Source organism: Chlorocebus sabaeus, chromosome 18 (genome assembly GCF_047675955.1).
Source record: "Chlorocebus sabaeus isolate Y175 chromosome 18, mChlSab1.0.hap1, whole genome shotgun sequence".
Classification (NCBI taxonomy): domain Eukaryota; kingdom Metazoa; phylum Chordata; class Mammalia; order Primates; family Cercopithecidae; genus Chlorocebus; species Chlorocebus sabaeus.
In genome coordinates this window covers 29652316-29671911 of record NC_132921.1, presented here as the reverse complement: position 1 = coordinate 29671911, position 19596 = coordinate 29652316, and the positions used below count along the sequence as shown (strand labels likewise).

General features: G+C 34.9%; 1 protein-coding gene across 4 annotated transcripts in view; it reads left to right on the top strand.

Annotated features, from left to right (window-relative positions):
* DCC (DCC netrin 1 receptor) overlaps positions 1-19596 on the top strand; it is a 1222872-nt gene that overhangs the window by 891418 nt on the left and 311858 nt on the right. For all 4 annotated transcript variants that reach the window (XM_073006286.1, XM_037982936.2, XM_007973974.3 and 1 more), the window contains exon 12: positions 5170-5219. In XM_073006286.1, the coding sequence (XP_072862387.1) occupies positions 5170-5219 (50 nt within the window). The remainder of the gene's footprint in view (positions 1-5169; positions 5220-19596) is intronic.

The window sequence follows — 19596 nt, the reverse complement described above, 5'->3', positions numbered from 1 at the left end:
AATTATAAAAATAAAAGAAAAACAAATGAAAGTGAATATTTTACATAATTTATGTAGATTTCATTCACACTCTGAACTGTAATACTGTGGCCTTATTCTCCAGTTTGGTTTAAAATGTCATAAGTGAGAAAGATAGATTATTATTCATTGGTCCAAGAATTATCTTCTGGAAGTGTTACAATGTTTAGGACTTAGGAAATGTCTGTCACTATAAAAAAAGAATTTCATGACCCTAACCCCAATAAACATCACTGTGCAAAGGACACCAAATTCCCTCTCTCAAATGCACTGCAAGGAGATAGCAAGGACTTATAAGCCTCTTAAAGTGGACACCCTGACATCATCTGCATTCATTTTTACAATCAACTCATCTCTTTTAATGTCCAACACAAATCTGTGGCTCTCGGCTTTCATTTCCTTATTATCCAGTTCCTTTCTGTCTACTTCAATCTCATGTCTTCTCTTCTGTACTGAAGCTGTTCACGCTGAGGTCATATATCACATTGAGTTGTATTTAACCACATTTAATAGTCACCGGCTTCCCAGTCTTCAGCCATGGAAGGCTGTTCTTGTTTAACTTTGTGTATGTTGTAACAGGTGGATGTTGTGAAAATTAAATGGGCTGATCTGTGTAAACACCTAACAAAGTGTATGACATTTAAGTGTTTAATAAATATTATCTCTACCAATGTGCACATCACTTTTTCTCATTATATTTATATTACATGCTCCTAAATATGAGGGATGCTGTTATATTTATCTCTGTGTTCCTCCTAACATAGTAAATATTTATTGAATTAATTAGACAGCTCAGTCAAAACTGTGCAAATTTTTATATGCAAAGGCTTATCTTTAGGATTTCCCATTTGTGGAACTAATTTAATGTATTAATTTAATATATGACTGTGTCTAAATGCATCTGTATTATGGAGAACATAATAATTCTTTTCATGTCAGGAGTCTTACCATAAAAAATACATTGAGGCATAGAAAAATTTAAAGAAAGCAAAAGTTAAACGTAAATAAATTTCTTCCGAATTCATTATTTTATGTTTTTTCCCCTGTTCTACTGGAAGGCTTGTAAAGATCTTTATCCAGATGAGCTGTCATCTCCAATTTAACTCTGCTTTGTTTTCTGAGTAGAACATTATTTTTCATTCAAATTCCTCCACCTAGAAAACCATTGGTTTACAATGAGCCATTTTTTTCACACCATTGAGATTATTGAGCATATGGGCATCTAACTGATTTTGCCAATTTGTTCCAAAATATGGTCTCTTGGACTAGTTGGCATAGGTAAGTCACTAAGAGCTTTTATGAATGAATGAACCACTGTAAGTTTCCATGCCAGCTTGTCCTGTGTCCAAACACAGACGGACCTGATTTCATAGCCAACATAAGAATGTGCTTATTATTTTTATGAATGTTATCATTAATATTTCTTGAATACTTACTAAGGCAAGACCCCAATCTAAGTACTTTGCCTTTACCTCTCATCCTCACAATACTACTATAATTTTCCTTACTTTACAGATGACAAAACTAAGTCAGAAAGAGTTCACAAAAGGTGGTAAGCAGCGGAGCCAGACCACATAAGCTAGTAAATTCAGAAACAAGATTCAATGTGCAAACATGTTTCTTTTATTCTGTGATAAGTGCCTTTAAAGGAAAATGCTTATAATTAAATTGAATTACTGCCAGGCAGGGTGGCTCACTCCTGTAATCCCAGAACTTTGGGAAGCTGAAGCGGGTAGATCAGTTCGGGTCATAAGTTCGAGAGCAGTCTGGCCAACATGGTGAAATTCAGTCTCCAGTAAAAATTAAAAAGTTAGCCAGGCATGGTGATGCACACCTGTCATCCCAGCTACTTGGGAGGCTGAGGCAGGAGAATCACTTGAACCCGGGAGGCGGAGGTTGCAGTGAGCCTAGATCACACCACTGCACTCCAGCCTGGGCAACAGAGAGAGACTCTGTCTCAAATAAATAAATACGAATGATTTTGGTCTATAAATTGTGTGTACATGGCAGCATACATTTGTTGAGGGGAGGAATTGAAGTGCCTGTGCCTTTGGAGACTAATTTATAATTATGGGAACTTGATCTGTCCTACAAAATACCTCATCTCCATGGGTTTCCAGCCAGCATCCTTCTCCATATTGAGGGAAGTTTCCAGCCCCACTCTGATTGGCTTGAATGGACCTATTTATTATAAATAATGAATTATTTGACATTTTGAAGAGAAAAGTGTTCTTTCACTTCTGCCTCATGAAGCAAGAAGCATCTTGTAAAGACAAATATAGAAAAGAACAGATCGATATGGATTCTCTTCACTTTCACCTAGCCCTAGCATCTATTGTATCTATTTATCTCCAAATAATATGGAAATTGATAGTGAGAAGGAGGGAGGAGGAACTGATAACTAAAAATACTGTAGAAAAAAAAATCTCTACTCTCCTCCCTGACATGACAAGAATAGTCAGTGTGCTATCAGTGGAAAGTTAGAAAAGAAATGTGCATTGTAAAAAATATAGAAAAACTACCTCAATACTATTACATAAGGACTTTTAAAAGAATTTTGTTATATTGCCGTTCAATTCTTTTTTTTTTTTTTTTTTTGAGATAGAGTCTCACTCTGTTGCCCAGGCTGGAGTGCAGTGGCACAATCTCGGCTCACTGCAGCCTCTGCCTCCCAGGTTCAAGCGATTCTCCTGCCTCAGCCTCTGAAGTAGCTGGGACAACATGCGTGCACCAACATGCCCGGCTAATTTTTGTATTTTTAATAGAGATAGGGTTTCACCATATTGGCCAGGCTGGTCTCGAACTCCTGACCTCAAGCGATCCACCTGCCTCGGGCTCCCAAAGTGTGGGGATTACAGGTATGAGCCACCATGCCCAGCCTGCCTTTCAATTCTTAATACAGAAAACAGCCCTGATGCTTATAAAATTGTGGTAGCTACAAAAAGAAGGACACATATATATCTATCCTCTTAAAGTTTTCTTGGCTTTCTAGAAATGAGGAGTTAAATGCTACTTGTAAACTCAAATGAAAGTGACATTTAAGGGTTGCCTATCAGCTAGAACAGTACCTACAACAAAACACATGATAAATGTTACCTTCTCTTTCTTCCAAAATTCAATTATCTATCAAAAATTCAGTTAGTAATTAATATTATGCTTGGATACTATTTAATTGATCAAAAATAAGTGTAATATTATTAGAAACATGTAGCATGACATGTCAGTATTACAATATTAAATATAAACTAGAAATATACATTTATGTTTAAGGAGTGACTCAATATCACTTAATATTAAGGCATTATTTCCAAACTTTGCTTTTAAAGGATAACGTTTTTGGAAGTTTGTGAAATTATATAGATAATGTTATTCTTCAAATGATACTTCAATTTAAACAACTTAATTGTAATTTTTATGTCAATAATTATAATGTTTAGAATAGAATGAATAATAAATAAATAATACAAATACAATTTATACTTTAACTTAAAAAATAAATTTACAAAACAAAACAAAACTTGGGACCAAATCCTGAATATGGAGCCATTTTTATTGTAATTCATAAACTTTCTATTAATATATTTATTCAGCAACTATTTACTGAGTGTGCACCATGTGCCTTAAACTCTTCTTGATACTGGTGATACAACATCAAAATGAATAAATATCTTTTTCCTTATTGGGGTTATATTCTGTATTTAATTTTAAAATCAGAATACAAACCTTAAAAAATTAAATAATAATATTTTATAAGTTGTGGAATATTTTTGAAATAATACTTGCTGAGTTAATTCATGAAAAACAAGCAAATGAGCATTTTATCAGAAACTACATTGGCTGCAAACTTCATCAGGCACTAAGATCAGAAGTTCAAAATCAAAATAAAAAAAAAAAAGATTGCATTTCCCATTATTCCCAGAAAGGTCTAGGAACTATGCAAGTAAGTACTCATTTGTTCATTCAATTATTAATTCAGTAAATATTAATTGAAGGTCAGTTTTGAGGATAAAAGATTAATCAGTGACACATCATGTCTTCATGATAATTACTATTTAGAAGATAAATTCAGAGCAGGGCATAAATAAATTCATGGTCAAATGTAAGTACCCTATAGAAAAACATAGATTTTTTTTCAAATTCTAGTAAAAGAAGGGGAAAGATATCAAAAATGGCCCTTAGATTCTTGAAAATGCCTGAGAACTTTTCTTTTCTATTAAATTCATCCATTTGTGAGAAACAAGGATAGGGACTACTCATTTAATAGATTAATATGTGTTAACAATTTATTGAATGCTAATTCTATTCCTGTTATGGTGCAAAAAGCCTTTATTTCATTTCTTATTCATCCCAGACATCTAGCATAGTTCCTGACAGATAAGAGCCTTCGATAAGTGGTTGGTTTTTAAAACTACTCACATGATAGAATATTCACTTTTTTTTGGTAGAGTAAATATTTAAGTATTCAAAGAGAGCTATATATGTTCTTCCTTCTATAAAGGAGTAGTTAAACAAAAATGCAGGCAAGAAAAATAAAATACCTAGAAAGTCTACTAAGAAAAATATACTGCTCCTTTGCTAATAGAATTGACTCATCAAGTGCTATTTGCAACCTGTTTGCATTTATCACATACAGGTTTAATTTTACTCAGCTAAAAGAACTGAGAAGTATTTCTTCTTTTCACTTTTTAGGAGGTAATAAAGATTGTATTACAGGGATTAAAAAACCTGGGTGACCATTAGAATGACATATTTTATCATAAAATTATTCAGATTCTGAAATGCACAGTATCTTAAGCCTTTAAAACTACTCTAAGAAATCTCCTGTTTGTTTTTATTGGTTTCTCTGGGAAAGTTATCACAAGAGGGCTGTAATTAAATGGTGGTATTTGGTATCACTGCCTGCGTTCTCTTGTGTAACAGTTTTGGGGGCTCCCTAGGTGAGTAAGTTAACTGGCTTGCCAAGTGAGAAAAAAAATAGACAAATACAGTTATTTTTCATCTCTCCAAAAATTTTTGAAGTACCATCTGGGTAAACCTCCCTAATTATCGTTATAAACTATATTAAAAGACACACTCTCTTTTTACAGACAGTTGGTATTTTTCTTTCAAGATTTTGGCAGTAATTGTGACAATTTGTTTGATTCCTTTTAGTGCCAAGTGCCCCGCCTCAGAACGTCTCCCTGGAAGTGGTCAATTCAAGAGTAAGTTGGCTAAATGTTCACTATTCCATTGCCTATCATGATTACCTATCATGTATAACCTTCATGCACCCAACTGCCATCTTGAGTATGTGAAGACATGTTCTGGAATAACACAGCAAGTGACATTGATCCCACATCCTCTTGCATCAGACTTAAGTAAATTAAATGAAATATTTGTCTACTTCTAAACAAATATTTTGATTTACAAATATTAAACAAACATTGATTTTATAAATGTTTTAGTGGTCAAAGGCTATTCCATAAGGAAACAAAGACATCTGCTTTGTCTTTATTCACCAGTCTATCATATAGCTATGATAATGTGCCAGATGAGGAAATTGAAAGAATTGGGAGAAAGAAAGACTGTTTCCTAACACATTACTTAGAATTGAATATTTCATCATCATCCCCATTCTTCCTTTATAAATGTAGTCATTGAAGGCCATTCTTGAACTTCAATACAGTTATATTTATGTAGTAGCTTCCTAGTTATTTGTACTTTCCTGGCCCAAAATGTTGCTGTGACTTCCAAAAGAGCTCAACTTAAGCTAGTGTTGCTGAAGTAGCCTAATGACAGAAGTCAGTTTTCTAAAAACATGTCATTATTTCAAGTGGTTCAGGGTTGGAAATAAGCCAAGGCCACCTAGTAGAGTATAACAAATGAAGATTTGCCTGACTTGGCTCTGTCACCTCCTGGCCACGTGCACCCTGGGAAAGAATTTTACTATGTCTGGACCTCCGGTTAGTTACTTCTCATGCGAATAAATTGGCCTAAGTGGTTTCTAGGCTCTGGGAGAAAGCAGAGAAATGATATGGGTCTTAGAAAAAGTCATACTCTGGGTTTTAATTCTAGCTTTCTCTTTTCTTAACTATTTGGTCTTAGCAAAGTTTTCAACCTTAGCAAACCTGTTTCTATGTTTAAGTATTGTAAGCGTTACTATCTTCCTTATTGACTTATGAGAAAGTAGTAATACGACATATGCGAGGAATCTAACTTGATAGTGATTCTTTCATTCCTTGTGCAAATACCTTGTAATATTTTGTTTAAAAAAATCTATGATGAAGCTATATCTTGTGATGTTAGTTGGATTTGTCTCAGTCAAATGAATTTATCGTTCAAAGCAAGTGAATGTGTTATTCTCTTACAATTTTAGGCAATATATTGGGTAAGAACTATTGAAGTAAATATAAAATTAGAAAGAAGAAAATAAACTTAGTGGAAAAAATGAGCTAAAGAAAAATAATTGAAAATTAACATAACCCTAAAAATGACATTTTTTATGTGCAACAACACTGCTTTATAGATGGGCCACTTAAGAGATTGCCAAGTCAAAGTCAAGTAGATGTTTACAATTATTGTATGTTGTTAATGAATGAAATTTGGAAAACATATTGTAACGTCTCTTGTTTAATAATTCATCGTTATTAGAATCCTCACTCACTTTATATTTTTCCTCCAGGACAGAATACAGAAATTGATATACAAGCTATTTGGTGTTTGTGTGTTCATACCCTTTAAGAGTGTACTCCAGCAAAAGATGAATGTTTTCATCTGAAGTGTGTATAAGGCATTACTGAATGACCCTGGATGCTAACTGTATTTGAATATGGATTTACTTTACTGAAGAGGGAATTCCCGGATTGAAAAATTGACTCTCTCTATATGTATATATACACATATACACATATATACATATGTACATATACACACACAAATATCACAGTTTGTACACTTCTCTAATTTGCTTGCTTGCAGCAAGCAAATACAAACACTTCTGCTTCTATCCTCTTGTAGTTGATCTCTGGAACATTGCAGTGCTAGAAAATTTAAATTGTTCATTAGCTTTTCAGAATGAAAATAGTATGCCCAGGCACTGGAAAGTCACACTGCCTCTTTCCTTTTCCTCTCTCTGATCTTATTTCATAGCTTCTAAGAAATTTTGAATTATAAATTTTTTTTCTTGGACTGTTTTCAAGAGAAAAGAAACTGGATGATCAAAACACTGCTTTTTGCAATCTCAGTGTGTTGATTCAGACAAAGGCAACTGTAATATGCTATTTTGTCTTTTCTTTGAAATAGATGAAAAGTTTTAAAATATATTAATATTTACCCCTGACTGTTACCATTTCAAGGAGCAAACTGTATTTAAAAAGAAACACTATAGTTGAATAAATGTGTTCTTTTTAAACACTAACAGAATTCCAAGGTATTTTTATTTATTTTTATTTTTTAGAGACAAGGTCTTGCTTTGTTGCCCAGGTTGGAGTGCAGTGACACAACCATGCCTTACAGCAATCTTGAACTCCTAGGCTCAGGTGATCCTCTTGACTCAGCCTCTTGCATAGCTAGTACTACAGGCATGTAACCACCATGACTGGCTAATTTATTTTAGTGTGTTTTGAAAGACACGGTCTCATTATGTTCCCTAGGCTGGTATCAAAGTCCTGACCTCAAGCTATCCTCCCACCTTGGCCTCACAAAGTGCTGAGGTTACAGGCATGAGCGACTATGCTCGGTTCATGAATTTTTTACGTAATTTATTTTACTTGGGATTTTAAGATGGAACAGAATCACACTTTAAAAACTTATTTTATATAATACTTGTAAATATAGAGCACAAATGATTTTTTATTGATAGTAAATGAAATAATTTGGTTCGACTAACATTTTTGCAGAAAGATGATTAGGATCTCTGCACATAAAACTGAGGGGTCATGATAAGACATATGATCACAATGTAGGTACTTGTTAAGGTTTTGGACACCTATAAGCCAATTGGACCCAGAAATCATGTTCCAAAATAATTAAGCAGAGAAGTCTTTACACTTTGCACATCTAGATAATGGAACCAAGAACAAAATCAAATTCTCTTACTGTATCATTCTTGAAAACCCAGTATGGTAGAATATTTTTACAAAGCTATAATAGCAGAACCGATTAGATTCCTCTTCTACAAGCTAACTATGAACACTACTTTTTTTGTTGTAGTAATGGCTAGACTTATACATATTACATTTCAGGTAAAACTTGGTCATAATGAAATGGTTATTTCTCATACTAAAATTTTGTTACAAGAAATATCTTTTCCAGAAAAAAATCATGGTTTATGAAATGGACTTTAAAGTGTTACATTTTATTAGGGAAACTTTTTATAAGAATAATTTCCTTAAGAATTTAATTTGAAATTCAATGATTATTCAATTATTGATTCGCTTATTAGATATTTCAAATACATACTACAATTTAATCAGTTGGCTAGAACATAAAGGATACATTTACAGAACACAGAGAGCTAATATTGGAGCACAAATATTAATACTTCCCTATGTTTCAATCTAAAAGTTCTCATGAGTCAGAATGCTTAGAGGATGATAGAATTCAAGTTTCTTGAGTCCTTTTACTAACTCTTTGAACCTGTGAAAAGTCACATGCCTCAGTTTTATTTATTCAACATTTACTCTGTACCTGTTACAATATCATACATAATAAGGAATGCGATCCAGAATTTGCCTTCATGCAGCTCCCTGCTGGGTAGGAAAACGTGAATGTTCACTTTTCCTCTAGCCACTTTAATCTGTTGAACCTTTCAAAGTTGACATTATTTTCTCATTGATAAAATGAGAGGGCTGGATAGAGAATCTCTAAAATCTCTTGTGGCTTCAAACATCTATGCCTGTGTTTCTAACCATTATACCTTTTCTCAACCATTTTACCGTTAAAGAACTAGCGAAAACACAAATCAATTTCAGTATACCAGTCAACTCACAAGTTCAGATATTTACTGACTGAGCACTACAGAGTGATTGCAAGGAATGAAATATTAACTCCCCATTCCCCCCAAAATCCCAGTATATTATGAGGCATAGATCATTGTTCAGATTTAGATTTTTAAATGCAAATTGATGGATTCCTCTCATTATATCACCTCACACCGCTCTGCTGTTGAAATCCTTATTCTTGAACACGTGATGCATCTATATGAATGTCTTTTTGTTGCATTCCTAAAAGCTGGTACTCAGTCACTCACAATGTGATAGTGTACATGGTGCCTTCAAAGCAACTGTAGAAAAAGTTTCTGGTGTCTTCCTACATCTTAAAGTGTTTCACTCTCCCTTGTTTCAGCACAACTGGGCATACTTAAATAACTCAAGCATGAGTTCAGCAATCATATGATTTCCTTTATGCAGAAACTATACAGAAGGAGAATTGAAACAACAAGTTCCTACTCTGCAAAGCAAATGGATCCTTTTAAACAGATATTTTAACATTCTTTGTGTGTGTGTGGGTATAACAAGACAGAGGGAATCTAAGTGTGTTATGGGATAACTGCAGAAGGGCATGCTATTGAGAATGCAGTGCGACTTGGATTTTGATTGAAGTCTCTATACCCTGCCATTGGGCTAGTGATGCTTCTCTTATTAGCCAAGTCCATAGCCAAATGGATGACTGAGTGAGTCATTTGCATATGACTCCTAGTGGGAAGTGAGGAGTTGGGGAAAAGCTGGAGGCTTGGAAAAAATGTGAGTTATATTAAATTGCAGCTCCTCTGTGTTTGGGGTATGTGTGTGTATTCAGCTTTGTTTTTTGTTGTTGTTGTTTTTGTTTTTGTTTTGTTTTGTTTTCCTGAAATTGGAGTTATTTTCTCTTAGTTATTCAGAGGAGTTTCTGTTCACACTCCTCCCTGCTGCATGGCAATCTCTCTGAAAACATACTTTTCACAAAGGGGTCTGGACCCACTTTTATGCTTTTACCATTCTTCTAGTCAATATTCATTTCTTTCCTGTATGTTGTATGGAGTCATAGGCCTCAGGCAGTCCACGGAAAAACATACTTCTTCATGTCTCCTTAAGTCCTTTATAAAATACATTTTGGCTGCTGAGTTCCTGGACCCAGAACTCTGAGCCCTCTCCTCACAAATGTAGTAGGTTTAAAAAATGGATTTAATGAAGAGAAAGAGGACATATAGGAAACTGCAGATGATTGTATTTATTTAAAGGTAAACTAGAACCAGCATTTGCTTATTAATGAACAATTTAAATACAACAATGTTTACTCTCATAAGCTTAACACTGACACTTGTCCTCAATCATAACACAGAGCATTTATGCCTGAGCATAGTATTTGCCCCTAGTTATCCATCCATTTAATTCAAGTAAGTGTAGATCTCTTATATTTATTTTAGTTATTGATTCCTTCATCAATCCATTACATGGTGGTTTTTCAGCATAGATAATGTCCAGCAGCCTATTATTGAAAGTTTTAGGAAGGGTGGGGGGTAGGAGCATAATTGTAAGGAAGGCAATATTTCCTAAGGGCTCTTACAGTCTAGTCTTTCTGTTTAGAATTTGTAGGAAAGACTAGACTGGACGTAAATGATTATATTACATTAGAATCAGATAATTTGTAAGGATCTGTGAGACTCGCTTAAGGATAAGACTGTGTTTGGTCTATAATTTGGCTAGAACTCATCTTCAGATCTCGTCCATCTGATCTTTTTACTTAATAGATCTTTTTTATTATAATAAAACATACTTTATATAAAATTTACCATTGTAAGCATTTGTAAATGTACAGTTTAAAGGTGATAAGTGCATTCACATTTTTGTATATCTATCACCAGCTTCCATCTCTAGAATGTTTTCCATCTTCCCAAACTAAAACTTAGTATCTATTCACCAGTAAGTCCCCATTTCCCCACACAGGCATAGATGTTTGAAGCCACAAGAGATTTTAGAGATTCTCTATCCAGCCCTCTCATTTTATCAATGAGAAAATAATGTAAACTTTGAAAAGTTGCAACAGATTAAGTGTGGCTAGATGAAAAGTGAACGTTATTTCACATGTTTTCTTACTCAACTGTGAGTTCCATGAAGGCAAATTCTGGATCACATTCTTTATGTGGGAATGTGAGAGGAAATGGGGAGTTATTGGTGAATAGATACTAAGTTTAAATTTGGGAAGATGAGTTCTACCCAATTACAGAATCCCAATTACTTTTTGTATCCCAACGTACTTTATAAATGAGCAAGGAAACCAATTCATAAAAAAATTAATTTCCCTTTTGTTTCATTTAATTGAGAAATAAAACAGTTTTCCAATTTTAAATCCTCATTCTTATAGAGAAATGAAAAATTTAATGAATCATAGTGGTCAAGAATACAGACAGATGCTTTAATTGGTTAGGAAGAAATGCCTCACTTCCCATTATTTTCAGTGCTTTCAGAATACTTCTGTTCCAAAATTGCACATTTATAAATTGCTTTTAGAAAATCTGCTGAAAAAACCAACTGTCATATTTAATAAGAGGAAACCAGAAACATAAACATAGGATTGTTCCAAAACTCTAAAGGACAGAATTTTGTCTCATATTTCATCAGAATTTAGACCAGAGCTCCTGACCACTTGCTAAATTGATTCTTAGACTTTTTTTGAAGTACCAACAACTCACCAGTTTACACCTTTTTCAGTGAACGTAAAGTCAAGGAATAAAGATCAACCATGAATTAGAGGAATAATAAAATAGTAAATTAATGGATAACTGGTTTTTAAATAACATAAATGCACCATTCCAACTTAAATGCTTTTGGTAATTAAGTTGAATAAATGAATACTCTGCAAATTTGCAAATTCAAAGCATATCTTTGTGTTATACTATCACTCATTTTCTCAGAGCAGCTCTTCCTAAAGTCTATTTGAGAAAATACTTATCTTTTTCTTTTTTCTTTTTTCTTTTTTTTTTGAAATGGAATCTCGCTCTGTCACCCATGCTGCAGTGCAGTCGTGTGATCTCAGCTCACTGCAACCTCCACCTTCCGGGTTCAAGCGATTCTTCTGCCTCAGCCTTCTGAGTAGCTGGGACTACAGGCGTGTGCCACCATGCCTGGCTAATTTTTTATTTTTATTTTTTTAGTAGAAAGGGGTTTCACCATATTGTCCAGGTTGGGCTTGAATTCCTGACCTCGTGATCCACCCCCCTCGGCCTCCCAAAGTGCTAAGATTACAGGCGTGACCCACCATACCCGGCCGATGGTACTTTTCCAAGAAACAAGTTTGCTATGGCTTAAAAAATTGTGAGAAATATGTGAGGTTTCGTATTGGAGATATTAAAGGCTATGAGAACCATCTGTTTAACTCAACTTTTTTGCTAATTGTTTTTTCTACAAAAACATTTTAGATGAAATATGACCTTTAAAACTTTGTCAAAGTTACTTTGATTCATTATAATGTTACAAATGAGAACAATGTATTTCTCGTGTCATGCAAAGACTTGGAATCCACCCAAATGTCCATCAGTGACAGACTGGATTAAGAAAATGTGGCACATATACACCATGGAATACTATGCAGCCATAAAAAAAGGATGAGTTTATGTCCTTTGTAGGGACATGGATGCAGCTGGAAACTATCATTCTTAGCAAACTATCACAAGAACAGGAAACCAAACACCGCATGTTCTCACTCATAGGTGGGAACTGAACAATGAGATCACTTGGACTCGGGAAGGGGGACATCACACACCGGGGCCTATCATGGGGAGGGGGGAGGGGGGAGGGATTGCATTGGGAGTTATACCTGATGTAAATGATGAGTTGATGGGTGCTGACGAGTTGATGGGTGCAGCACAGCAACATGGCACAAGTATACATATGTAACAAACCTGCACATTATGCACATGTACCCTAGAACTTAAAGTATAATAATAATAAAAAATAAAAAAAAACAAATGAGAACAGTGTATTCCATAAATTGAAGAACCTCATCTTCCTCCAAAAATACATTCTTATCTCAATTAATTTAAAATAAAAATATATATTAAGTGAAAAAACAAATTTATGGAAAGCAGAAGTGAATCAAGGAATAGTTATAAAGGACATTTGTGCATAACTAGAATAGGATATTGAGAACCTTCTATGACATCTGTTAGAAGATTTGAATAAGTTAGAGACATGATTAAATCTCCATGTCAATATGAATTTTTATTAATGTAAACAGGACTTAGGAAAACATTTTCTAGACTTTTCTCATCTTTCATATTTCACATACATAAAATACATCATTTTTCTGTTGTTTTTTTAGGCTGTTATATTTTACTCTTTTCCTATTTATTATAGTCACTGCCATTGAGTATACTTACACAAAGGATTTTGACAAAGAGATTAAAATATATGATAGAATACTATTCTCCTTTGAGTTCTAGCCTCATTTTAATATCACCTTATAATTTATACTTAATCACACACATTTCTAATGGCTCCATTTCTGCTTGGCTCTGAAGGCAAAGCTCACTTTAGCCTTTCCATGAAGTTTAATGAGATTTCCCTCAAGTCATACATTTTTGAAAGGTGGGAGGTTTAATAATGGGCTTAAATTAAATGAACCTAGGTCTAGTGATAAGGTCTCTGATTTTAATTTAGTTCATGGAAGTTACCCTTATAGTTGGAATGGTCGATTAGTTAGAAGACATGAATAAGTTCAACCCTACCAGCAGTTGCTAACTGTGTGATTTGATTTTAAAGATGTTGAACCATTCACCAATGTGCAAAAGCTTTATTCAGTAGTATAGTTGTAGATATTATTTATATTATAAAACAACTTTTAAAATGCAAGCACTTTATTGAAAAATTTAACACTTTAACATGAGCCATTGTAGTCAATATTCTATTTACACATTCAATGAATACCTAATTATAACTGTAATAATGGCAGTAACCTTTTCCAAAGGTATTTTGTGCCCGGCAATGTGCTAAGCAATGAAAGTGGTATTTCATTTATTGCTTTTAACAATCCTACAAGATATTGTAAAACTAATTCTGAAATACCAACTTTGAACTGTGCTTGTCGCTGGAAAAGCTATAACAAAAACAATAAAATGCCTTCCTTTCTAGAGCTTTCTTGTATTCTAATACATGGAAACAGACTTATAAACAAATTAACTAACAATTGACACAAAGGAGTGGTAAGTTCTGTGAAGAAAATCAAGAACAGTCATGCAATAGAGTTTGAGGACCTCATTTAAATCAGATTGTCAGGAAAGGAACTTTTAAGGAGATGAGCTGAGGCATGAATAGAAAAGGATCAGCTTTGGACACACTCTGAGTAACACATTTCAAGTGATGCCGACAACTAGGGCAAAAGCAGTGAGGAGAGCACTATCTTTGCTTGGCCGTGAAGCTGAAATGAGAATAGAATAGACCATGGATTGCTGGGTTGGGGCCAGGTCTGGCAGGGCTTTGTAGGATGTGGTAAAATTTGGGATTTCATTCTATGGACAATGAAAAGCATTTTGAAAGGAGAGTAGTCAGATTCACCTTTTTAAAGAATTACACTGACTACTGTGGGAAAATTATCAGGGGATGGAACATAGAAGAAGCAGGAAGACTGCTTCAGAAACAACCAAGTGCTCCATGTGAGATCATGTAGCAGGCACCTAGGAGTTATAGGAGGTGATGGAGAGGGAAGTAGAAACAATCAGGGTCTCTGTTGGATCTAGAGCTGACAAAATTGGTTAATGGATTATAAGGCAGGAGGAAGAGCAAGATCAAGGATAGAGACTAGATTTTTGGCTATAAAATGTAAGCAGATTGTGGAGCTACTTAATGAGATAAGATTTGGTTTAGGGGACAATCACATTTGGACATTTTGAATTTGAGATAGCTATTAAATATCAATTAGGAATGTCAATCATGTAGCCAATTTGGTATATGAGACTAGAGTTCTGATGACAGGTCATGCCAGGAGATATAAATTTAGGAGTCATTGTCATATTGATAACACTTAAGGAGAGACTACAGTTAGAAAAACTGTGACGGTCATGCCTGTAATCCCAGCACTTTGGGAGGCCGAGATGGGTGGATCACAAGGTCAGGAGATCGAGACCATCCTGGCTAACACGGTGAAACCCCGTCTCTACTAAAAGTACAAAAAATTAGCCAGGTGTGGTGGTGGGTGCCTGTAGTCCCAGCTACTCTGGAGGCTGAGGCAGGAGAATGGCAAGAATCCAGGAGGTGGAGCTTGCAGTGAGCTGATGTTTCGCCACTGCACTCTTGCCTGGGTGACACAGCGAGACTCCGTCTCAAAAAAAAAAAAAAAAAAAAAAAAAAAAAGAAAAGAGAAAAAGAAAAGAAAAAATATGGCAGAGGCTTGGAATAGTTAACATTTAGAGATTGGGCAGATGAGGAGGAGGAATATGACAGGGATAAAAAGAGGAAGGGTGATTTCACAGATGCCATGGTGAGGAAGAATGTTTCCGAAAGGTGGGTGCTGTTAACTGTGTCATATACTAATGAGAAATACAGTAAATCATGTCTGTAAGGTGACCACTGTGGGAAGGGGGGTATGACATTCAAGAGAGTATGAAGGGATTAAGTAGAGTGACTGTAGATTATGTTTATGAGGAGTTTTGCTCTGAAGTGGAGTGAAGAGATGGATAGTGTCTTTAGGAGGTGGTAGGCTGGAGGGAGGTGTTATTGTTTGTTTCATTTATTTATTTTTGTTGTTTCATTTTTGAACATGAGAGATAACCACAACTTTTAGAAATAAAGCAGTAAAAAGGGAAACATCGATGATGCAGAAGAGAGAATAGAAAATTGCAAGAACGCAATCCTTTGAATAGGCAAGAACGCACAGGATCCAGTATACAAATGGATGGGCACAGATAATTGAATCTTGGTAAGTTGAGCAAAGGCAGAGAGAACAGGTCTGGATGCTGATATATGAGTCAGTTTGAGCTGCAGAGATAATAAATGTAAGTAAAGGTCATCAGAGTTTGAAGGCTTGGAGGAACAAGTATTGAGGATTTCAAAATAGGGGAAAAGGTGGGAAATGGTTATCTTAGACTGTAGAAAAGAAGTCATACTCTACATGACATTATGATTGCTAAGTACTGTGGACCAACCACTTGAGACTGGTTGTCATGAATTTAAAGTGAAACTAACCAACACAATCATGTTTGTTTTTCTCCCCATGGTTGATTGCTCAGTTGCTGGCCTGGGGTAGGCAGATCGCTGGGTTTTATTTAGTATGATGTCTTTCCAGGGAAGAATGGGTCAGGGGGATTAAGAGTTTTTGCTAAGTGATTAAAAAGAAAACTCAAGGATCTAAGCTACCTATAGGAGATAAAAATGGGCATGGGGCAAAGTGGTGATGGATAACAGAAAAGCAGTAAGATCAGTGGGCTGCATTATTATCCCAGTTTTATAGAGAGAACACTGAGGCTTGGAGATACAAGATAATATGTCCCAGTGTCACACAGAGAAGGGCTGAGCAGCAGCACAGGGACTTGAGCCCCAGCCAGGGCTCTTGGTCATTTTGACACAATGCCTCAGATAGGGCCCAATGCTAAGGAAAGGATACAAATCAGAATACAAAAATAAGACTTGCATTCAAGTGGTTTACGTTCTCAGTGGGAATTTTTCCCAGGCAAAGGTAAGGTCTAGATCAGCAGCTAGGAGACATCAGAACTATTGGTGGAAATGAAAGTTTTTGTTCTAAAATGTGCTGAGAAAGGAGAGCTAGAAGGAGAATCAAAAGAACACATTTCCCTGACTTTTCAGTTTTTCCTTTAGTGAACCTACACGGAAGATTCTGTACCTCAAGCTATGTATTTCTCCCCAGTGGACCTAAAAAACACATCAGCGGGACAGCAGGTTTTTAAGAGAGCACAACTGATACCTCAGTAAACTTTAGTAGACAAGCTTAAAAACTTAGGGTATTTTGTAATGTAATTCTGATTTTTCTTCAATTCCAAGTTATATATTGGTTATTAAAAGTTTTAAGTGGGAAAATTGAGATCACAGAAAAGAGCCTTACTTCATCCCTCAAGGGTTGTTGGCAAAACAAAACAAAACAAAACAAAACATCTCTAATTATTTAGCAACAGAGTTCTGCAACCATTAGGAAATTTGTATCAAATTCAGAGAAAATGCAAGTCATAAAACTGGGCATACATTTTATAATCAGACATTATTAACTTAAATAGTAGATAAAACTAAACCAAATAAATATCAGTTAAGTATAGAATAGATGTTGTCAAATAATAGTGTAACTATCTGTGTGTGTGTGTGTGTATGTGTGTATATATATTTTTTGAGGCGGAGTCTCACTCTGTCACACTGGGTGGAGTGCAGTGGTGTGACCTCAGCTCACTGCAACCTCTGCCTCCCGGGTTCAAGCATTTCTCCTGTCTCAACCTCCTAAGTAGCTGGACTACAGGCACCCGCCACCACCCTGGCTAATTTTTTGTATTTTTAGTACATACAGAGTTTCACCATGTTAGGCATGAAGGTCTCAATCTCCTGACCTCGTGATCCGTCCACCTCAGCCTCCCAAAGTGCTGGGATTACAGGCGTCAGCCACCGTGCCCAGCCAGTCTGAATATATTTTAAGATGACTTCTTTAGTTACTAAACCGAGTCTGATATATTTTCATCTTGAAGTTATTTTAATCTCATCAAAAAGTCCAGCAGCAGCATGCAATCTTAATGTATGTACTCAATAATACTCGACATTGAAACCCACTTATTTCATTTATTATGTTGTCCTTTCACATAGAAAATGATCGCTTCCGCTAGTTTTCCAAAGCTCTTCAAAACATTGCTCAGTCTACTGGAAAACTCTGTGTAAACCTGACAGAATCTAAGCGCATCATCTTCATGTTTCCCTAGCATTTTGTGTAAAGTGTATGTTGCATACAAATGGATTTGTGAGATACATTGAGAAGTATGTAATAGTTGGAAAAAGAAAGTATTAAGGAACAATTCTGTATCTTCAGAAAATTAACTTAAGAACATATTACATATCTAATCTTAATGCAACTAAGGGGAATTACCGTGTCTTCTACAAATAAGTTTGTCCTAGCGTAAACAGTAAGAAATTCTATTTTCTTTTTCTATGGTAACTCAAGGCCCTCCTATCTAAACATTTTTCATTTTTCAAAGGAATCTACTTGACAGACCATTTTGTGTTTTAGCTGAGAGGCAGTAGCTATTAACTAGATTGCTGTCTATTTTATTTTTATATGGATAAAGTTGAAGAGACTCACACAAAGGGATTTATATGTGAATAAATGTGTTATACTGACTTTAAAGAAAATTGATATCTTTTTAAAATATGAAGCTGACTGTAGATTTTTATCTTTCAGGCATAGCTAAATCTAAATGTTGCAAAGAATATATATTTCCATGTCCATGACTATAGTATCAACATGTATTTCTCTAGAGATGCCTATATTTCAGTATTTCCAAGTTTGGTTTTGTTTTCTTATACTTCAAAGAAAGGAAAATATATTTGTGGGTTTTTTTTAATGCCAACACAGATAATTCCCTTGATGAAATCAAATATAATGGCATTTAAAGAAAACATTGTTATTTAAAAAAAAAAATCTAGATACTCTCTTAATTTGGCAGGTTTATCAGAGAAAAGGCAATGAAGAATTTAAAAGTTATTTCTGTTACAATCTTGGATTATTTCTTCCATATGTTTATTTGTTAATTCATTTGTTTGTTTAATGATAAATATTCATTGCATATATGCTGTGTAGGAGTCAGTTTCTAAACACTTCAGCTCTGTAAGAGTCCTCCAAATTATTTGTCAGCCAAAAAACCTCAGCATTTCCATGACTGTCAGCAATCAGTGGGCATCTGGCATACGATAACACCTGGGCTTGAGTAGAGTTTCTTCTCTTCCATAGGGAATTAGCTTCTCTACCTGTGATAAAGGTAGCATACACTTTCCCCTTGTCTGTCGTTTAGAGAAGGTTGGGCATTTTCTGACTATACCTAACTTTGAATATAGTCAAGGATTTCGAGGTTTATGAGGTAAGAAGTCTATGAAGCTGAACCTTGGAGAAAGGAGAAGTTGAGGGGCCCCAGTTAAAGTTCTCAAACTTTAAGGAACATAACAAGACCTTAAGCCAGTTACTTGTTTAAAATGCCGAAGATTTTTCCCTGTTCCCCAAACACACACTCTTCTAGTGCATTGTTAGTTGCAGTGCTATCTGACCTTTCTTCTATACTTAACTAATTTATGCTCAATTGTTTTATTTTTCTTTATTATTTAAATTAATAATGCTTGGTTGAAAAATGTATGTCCAGCATTATGATTTGCATTTTCTCTGAGTATAATATACATTTCCTTATGGTTCCAGACCATTGTTGCAATTTCTGATTCAGTAAGTCTTTAAGCCAGAAACTTTGTGTTTTCAAATAGCAGTCCAAATAGTATAAAGGGAGATGATCTACAGATCCCAGTATATTAAAGTCTAATTAAATAAAAGGTTTCCACACTTTTGTAATGGAATAAAATCTTTTAAAAACAAAGATTTATGTGACATCTTGGTATAATATGCAAAGGCAAAGCTATGCAAAAACACAAATTGGTC